At 43.9% G+C, this 7623-nt stretch overlaps 1 protein-coding gene across 5 annotated transcripts in view; it reads right to left on the bottom strand.

Moving 5' to 3' along the window:
- The window catches only part of fryl (furry homolog, like), a 94107-nt gene that overhangs the window by 9894 nt on the left and 76590 nt on the right, over positions 1–7623 (bottom strand). For all 5 annotated transcript variants that reach the window (XM_080833204.1, XM_080833205.1, XM_080833206.1 and 2 more), the window contains 3 exons: positions 4705–4912; positions 4372–4521; positions 4041–4139 (listed from right to left, as the gene is read on the bottom strand). In XM_080833204.1, the coding sequence (XP_080689330.1) occupies positions 4041–4139; positions 4372–4521; positions 4705–4912 (457 nt within the window). The remainder of the gene's footprint in view (positions 1–4040; positions 4140–4371; positions 4522–4704; positions 4913–7623) is intronic.

Below are 7623 nucleotides of genomic sequence, written 5' to 3'. Positions count from 1 at the left end.
GAGCAAACAGGGTATGAAAAAAATATGTCTGTGCTGTTTATCCTCTTGGTGTTTCACTCAAAATATTCACAAAAATCTTACCTTTACATTGAAGTTAAATTATTGTAAGAGAAAACAACGGTTGAGATTAAATAAATATTTTTTTACAACAACATGTGTACCACTATTATTGGCACCCCTAGAAAAATCTTATAATTGAAATCTAACTGAAGTATATTTCCAGTCATGTTTTACATTTTTAAGTTCACCTGTTTAATTATGAACTCTTAAGAGGTTAACCATGACTTCCTGTTCCACTGATGTACAAATATGAGATGACACAGGCCAAATTCCATTAGTCATTCATCACAATGGGAAAGACCCAAGAACACAGTGACGATGTGCAATAAAAAGTTGTTGAGCTGCACAAATCAAGAAATGGACACAAGAAAATCTCGTACCAGTTGAAAATACCCATTTCCACTATCATGGAAATAATAAAGAAGTTTAAAGCGTCAGGTGATGTTAAGAATCAGCCTGAAAGACGACGTGTGTGTACATTGACCCCACGCACCGTGAGGAGGATGGTTCAACTGGCAAAATAATCTCCAAGGATCACAGCTGGAGAATTGCAGACATTAGTTGAGTCTTGGGGTTAGAAAGTCTCCAAAACTACCATCAGACGCCACCTACATCACCACAGGTTGTTTTGAAGGGTTGCCAGAAAAAAGCCTCTGCTGTCAATCAACAACAAACTAGAGTGCCTACAGTTTGCCAAATGGAAGTCAGACTTTCAATGGGACTGAGTTAAATGGTCAGATGAGACCAAAATAAAGCTTTTTGGCAAAAACAACAAAGGTGGGTTTGGCGTAGACAGAAAGACAGAAAAGCACCCCATACCTACTGTGAAGTATGGTGGCCGATCTTTGTTGTGGGGCTGTTTTTCTTCCAAAGGCCCTGGACATCTTGTTAGGATACATGGTATCATGGACTCGATCAAATACCAGCAGATATTAAATTAAAACCTAACAGCCCCCTCTAGTAAGCTTAAAATGGGCCATGGTTGGACCTTCCAGCAGGACAATGATCCGAAGCATACCTCAAAATCAACACAAAAATGGTTCACCGGCCGCAGAATAAAGTTTTTGCCATGGCCATCACAGTCCCCCGACCTAAACCCCAAAGAAAATCTGTGGGATGAGCTGAAGCCGAGTCTACAAGCGTTGACCTCAGAATCTGAAGGATCTGGAGAGATACTGTATGTAAGAATGGTGTCAGATCCCGTGCCATGTGTTCACCAACCTTATCAGGCACTAAAGAAGAAGACTCAGAGCTGTTATCTTGGCAAAGGGAGGCTGCACAAAACATTTAATTAAGGGGTGCCAATACCTGTGCACACATGTTTTGAAGAATAATATTTATTTAATGTAAAGAAAAAAACTTTTTTTCTCAATTATTTTACCTCAATGAAAATATTTTGAGTGGAAGACCAAGAGGATAAACAGCAAAGACATATTTTTTCATAGCCTGTTTTCTCATATTCACTAGGGGTGCCAATACTGCTGAGCGGGACTGTATATGTGTGTGTGTGTGTGTGTGTGCTCACGCACAAGCAGGTATAACCATATATAGGTGTGTGTGCACGTGTGCGTGTAAGCACTTCCTGAGAGGGTGGGGGGGGGGGTGAATTTAATAAGCGAGCGGTACTTAGCGAATTAAAGAGCGCCTGCAGCTGGAGCGAGGGGGGGAGGAGCATCCTCTGGGGACCGGACCCCCTTCCTCCTCCGGTCTCCAGAACACCCTCCCACTCAGTCCTCCGCTATCCCATCTGTCCCTTCCTCCCCCCTCCTGGCCTGACCTAACTGATTTAGGGGACTGACGGGTGAGGGTATTTATATCTGTGTGCCTGCGTACAAGCGCGCGCGTGTGTGTGTGTGTGTGTGTGTGTGTGTGTGTGTGTGTGTGTGTGTGTGTGTGTGTGTGTGTGTGTGTGTGTAGGGTGCTGATGATGCTAACGCTACGCAAGCAGGCAGGCACTAAATTCATTCTAGGGATTTAATAGAATCCACTGTAGCCCTGTGATGACGACGTTACTGGCCCTGTTCATCTGCACGCCATCTCAGCACCGTCTGGGACCGGAGGGAAAGGTCGTTTACAGACGCTCCCTCTGGACTTTCTCTGCTTCCACCACAAGCACAAAGCTATTTCAAGAGGGCCTCTGCCATGGCTTAGGTATTTATCAAGACAAACTAATTTGTTATAAGGGCAATGCGATTAGATAGATCTGCATTTTTCATCGATGAACAAGGTTAGTTATGTATTAGCCTTTTTTCGTTTAAGGCCCAAGCCCAGACAAAGCTTTCCCCCGGAACTAAGCACCAATAAATAGCCTCAGTCTTCTGTTTTCCACTTAGAGTTGGAATATTGGGGACATACACAAACAGAAAACATCAATGCCCGAAACTTCGAAATAGTACTTAGCAACAGTCATGCATTTAAAAGAAATTAAACAACATTTTTGTTTTCGAGTTTTTCTTTGCAAATGCAAGCTGAGGAATTTGCATTGCTAGGCAACCTAAACAAATGCTACCTATGTTTTTAAATTTCACCGATTTTATTATTGTGCAATAAAGTGTTCTATTCCAAATGTCCCTAGTTCAGCACAGATTTGGCCCTGCCCCACTCAAGGTCCGAACTCAGGCCGTTTAGTTAGTCCGGTCTCAGAGATGGAAATAAAAAGGTCAGTGACTTTTCCCAAATCACCAGGGTTTTACCCCATAGTGGAAATGCACCGTGTGTATGTGCAGTGGTGGACAGTAACGAAGTACATGTAATTCGTTACTGTACTTAAGTAACATTTCCATGTATCTGTACTTTACTCAAGTACATTTATTTGGTAAGACTTTATACTTTTACTTCACTACATTTAAAGCGAAAATTATTACTTTTCACTTCTTTACATTTACAGAAACACTCGTTCCTTACTCGTTCCTTTTTTATTTTTAATAAAATACCAAAAGGTCAAAGTGTATCGCGACTATAACCAATCAGCTGCAGCGCCCAGCGCGCGATTATCTGCTGAAGTTAACAACAGGTGTCGTCCTGATTGAAGAATTGCAAAGTCACGCTGGAGCTGGAAGCACAAGGTGGTGTACGTGCTTGTGGTCAAATTCGCCATTACATGACTACTACTAACAGAGTGGTTATAAATATGCCCCGGTTGATTATATTACATTGAAATACATTACATTAACAGGTGCTTTTATCTAAAGCAATATGCTAGCACCCAAATTATCTGTGGAGATGCTAAGTGCCAGATTCTAAGTGCCAGTTCAATACAGCCTCCCTCACCAAACGTTAACGCTGGGGAACTTCGCAATTCATTCCTATGAGGGAGAAGGCAAGCACATATGAGCGAAGCAACATTATTCGGCCAAGTTTAATATTAGTTTAAAAAAAGTTTAATATTATGAGTTCAGTTTGTTGGTTGGGCTGCTAGTTCTCGAGTTCTCGAGCTAACTTGGCTCTAGAGTTTAAACAGTTGTGAATGTGATTGGTATTTGTTATTTGTAAAAACTTCCATTTTACTTTTGAATCTCTGATTTTAAGGTCATGAATGAATGCTATTGACTACTCTGTTTATGACAAGTGAAATTAATGGAAAATAAAATAATGAAACTTGAAGGAATGCTTGTGTTGTTGCTTCAAAACCACTTGGTCTTACTTAAAGATAATATAGTTTTGAGTATTTTGGGTTTGATTAGGCAAATGTAAAGCATTGTTCACCTGTTCATGTAGGGGTTTTGATGTGACAATTAAAAAAAAAAATACTTTTACTTTTAATACTTAAGTATTTTTGAAGGCAGATACTTTTGTACTTCTACTCAAGTACAAAAATGAGGTGAATACTTTTACTTTTACTTGAGTAATATTCAATGCAATGTAACTGTACTTTTACTCAACTACACAATTGGTTTACTTCGTCCACCACTGTGTATGTGTGTGTGCATGCTTGTACGTGTGTGTGTGAGGATGCCTGTGGGTGTGCACACTTGGCTTACCTCCTGGGCGGCATCTCTCTTGCCGTTGTAAGTGTCCAGATGCTCCTGTAGCTCCAGCACACTGAACTTAAGCGTCTCCAGCAGCCCACACGACACCAACTGAAAACACACACACACACACACATTAATTGTGTTTAGAAGTAAAAATATTTTTTTTAAATAATTATACATACCCTTATATGCTCATACTATGAATTCAGATTTAAATGTACACACACACACAAGCTTCTGTGCAAACTGTCACTATGTGTGACAGCTTTTGACCTGTACTTTATGGCTTTTGAAGTGCATGCTGTCTACTATGCGTCCATTACTGTTCTGAACCACTCACCGTCTCTGCATCCAGCAGCACTGTGGGACACTGGGAGCAAGACGTCATGACCTCCAGGGAGCTGAGGAACTGGTTACCCATTCGCTGGAGCCTCTCACCAAGGAAGCGCACAGAAGCATGGGTAATGGAGTCGAACTTTCTTTGGATGCTCTGCAGAAAAGCAAAGCAATGGCAACCTTTAACATGAACACCACATGCATAAACAACTTGTACAAAAACTAGGCTTCATAATGGAGAGCAATACCTCAAGGTCAAAATTATATTTGGTCAGTTTATTGTGAAATCACATCCAAAACTGTTCATATTACCAAAAATGTTTAGAAAAGCACACACCTGAAAGAGTCTGGAGAACACGTGGAAAGTGTAGACAGCAGAAGACCCGTCCGTGTCCGACAACATCTGGTTGACATGGCAACGCCAAGCGTCCTCCTCGTCGTCACAGGCTACGGGTTGAAAGGCAGCCAGGATGGCGGAGAGAAAGGGCGACGGAGGCGGCGAGGCCTGAGTCTCCTGAAAGCCGTCTGTGTCAGTCTCATCTTGACTGCAGTCACACACACACACACACACACACACACACACACACACACACACACACACACACACACGCACACACACGCACACGCGCACACGCGCGTGCAAACACACACACACGCGCACACACACAAAAAAGAAAACACAGAGGTCACGTTTCAGATACGCACACACAAACACACGTGTATATACAGTCTCAGTAACTCAGCCTGAAAGCACATGGATCAGCAAGCTTCTTCCTGCATCGTCCCTGTCCCCCCCTGCCCCCTCTCTAACCCTCTCTCTCTCTCTCTTTCCCTCTCTCTCACTGCAGATATTCTCTGCTGCAGTGCCCCAGCCAGGATCCACTGCAGAGGCACAGGATGTTCAAAAAGAAAAATAGCACACGGCTGCTGCTCCTCTCTCTCCACACACACACACACACACACGCACACACACACGCACACACACACACAAACAAACACGTACGTACTTACAGGCCTGTGGGGCCAAAGAGCTTGATGAAGCACACAGAATAAAAGAATCGGAAGCCTGTGCTGCTCAGGCGCTTGGAAGCCACGGTCTTCGTCTTCACCTTCATATTTCCCTCCTTTCTCTGCTGCCTTCTCTGTCCCTCTCTCCTTCCCTCACTCACTCGTTCAGCCTTCCTCTCTCTCCCTCCCTCTATCTGTGCGGTGCCCCTGCAGTGCTAGTTCCCCAAATGCTACCGCCGCCGCTGCCGCTGCTATCTATCTGTACAGAGGATCTCAACCACAGAGTTCTGCCAAGGGCCAAACTCCCCCCAGCGCAACCCCCACCCCCCCCCCCACACACACACACACACTTCTCCCTCAACTCCCCTCACTTTCTCTTCCTCTCAGAGACACATGCACAGGGAACAAAATTAACTTTTCGGCATATTTTTTTAACGGATAATTTGTAATACAGTTTATGGTTTTAGGATATGAGATCAGTTTTACTTTCATTATGGATATCACTAAATAATTTTCATAACATTGTTTCCGGTCAATGAAAAATAAATTCACTTCACTACGTGAGAGCGCTCCATGTTAAAGCAGAACCTCATGCTGTGTGCTCTGTGCAACCCGTCACTCACACTGAAAGGTCTCATCCTCTTGGCAGTAGGAGCTGCAGCAAGGTTAGCTGAGGTCATGATGGTTGCCTCAGGTTCAGTGGCATTGGTGGTAGATATAGTTCTACTGAAGTTTAGATTGTATAATTGGGTAGCTATTAGCTTTATGCCCCCCCCTTTGCCTGTCGCTTAGATATGGCAAGCTGCCTTTAGCATGATCATTTTGAAGAGACAGATAACCAAAGTAGTTTTTAAGGTGAACAGCTCCTGTATTTTACACGCCAGAGTGGCACAGTAATCACCATCAATCACACGCCAACACAGAAATCTACACGCCACTGGCGCTTGGCACTTGCTAACTTTGTTCCCTTTAGAGACGCACACACACACACACACACACACACACACTTCCATTAACTAAAGCCTTTCTGTTTTCAGAGGCAGGATCAATTGAGAGCTGCCATCCCCACCGCCAAATCAATCACACAACGGCGCTTCTGCTCCAACATTTACAGCCCGTGTCGTGTGTGCAAGAGTGTGTATGAGAATACACGTGTGTGAGAGAGAAATAAATGTGTGTTTTTACAAAAAACAGGGAAAAGTTGTCATGAACTGTGAAAGAGGGTTACATAAGCAAACTGAAGACCATTAAATACTTTAAATAATGTGTGTGTGTGTGTGTGTGTGTGTGTGTGTGTGTGTGTGTGTGTGTGTGTGTGTGTGTGTGTGTGTGTGTGTGAAGGAGGAGAGAGAGCTTCAGCCAGTCTTAATTAAATTAGTGCCAATGTCCTTTCTCCAATGCTGGCCCACCTTCAGCTTAAAATACAGCCACAGAGTGAAGGGACCGAAGCTGGCCCACCTTCAAACAGACGGGCTGGGCCACCCCCTACCCCCCTACCCCTCCACTGGAGCCAGAGCCAGAGCCGAGGGCCCGGGCCAGCTATGAGCTCATCCAGCACTGACCGCATCTCTCTCACCAACCAATCATGTCCTCTCTCCCAGCCCCTCACCACAGCTCAAGGCCCACTCCCTGCCCTTAGGACACTCATTTTCACTGCCCGCCGGCCCGCACGCCCACCCGCCCGCCCGCCTAGCAAACTGAGGCCAGAAATCATCTCAGAGTGTCCTCCACCAGAGAAGATGTCTTGGCATTAAACACAAATGAGGTGTGTAATGTTCATCTCAGACGACGTCATCTCTAAATTGCTATGTAAACACACTTAACTACTTGCGTACACGCACACACCTGCTCTGATGCCCTAGAACTGTTCATAAATCCAACACACAGAAAACCAAGACAGAGCCCTGACTATGAATCAACTCACTTCTGCTTCAGCTTCTATATTCCTACAGTGATGGCACTGACCAATTACTGCTTACTTTCCATTATCACACAATCCTCCAAGTCAATCACCACATGTGCACTTGCACAAATACCGTTTTGCTTCTGAATGCTGTTACATGCTTATCTTGCAAATGTAAGGATATTGGCACTGAAAAACAACACAGTTGCTGCTTTGAGCAGTATGGAAATCTCGTTTTTCATTTAAAAGAACAATCATCCAAAGCTATGTGGTCAAGGTTAACACATTACTACAGAAACAGAGATAGGCTGAAGTGGGGACACGTATAGCATAACGAATTGGAGT

The sequence above is a fragment of the Sprattus sprattus genome (genome assembly GCF_963457725.1).
Source record: "Sprattus sprattus genome assembly, chromosome: 2".
Classification (NCBI taxonomy): domain Eukaryota; kingdom Metazoa; phylum Chordata; class Actinopteri; order Clupeiformes; family Clupeidae; genus Sprattus; species Sprattus sprattus.
Note: the sequence above shows the minus strand (reverse complement) of the source record. Positions and strands in the feature narration are given on the sequence as shown.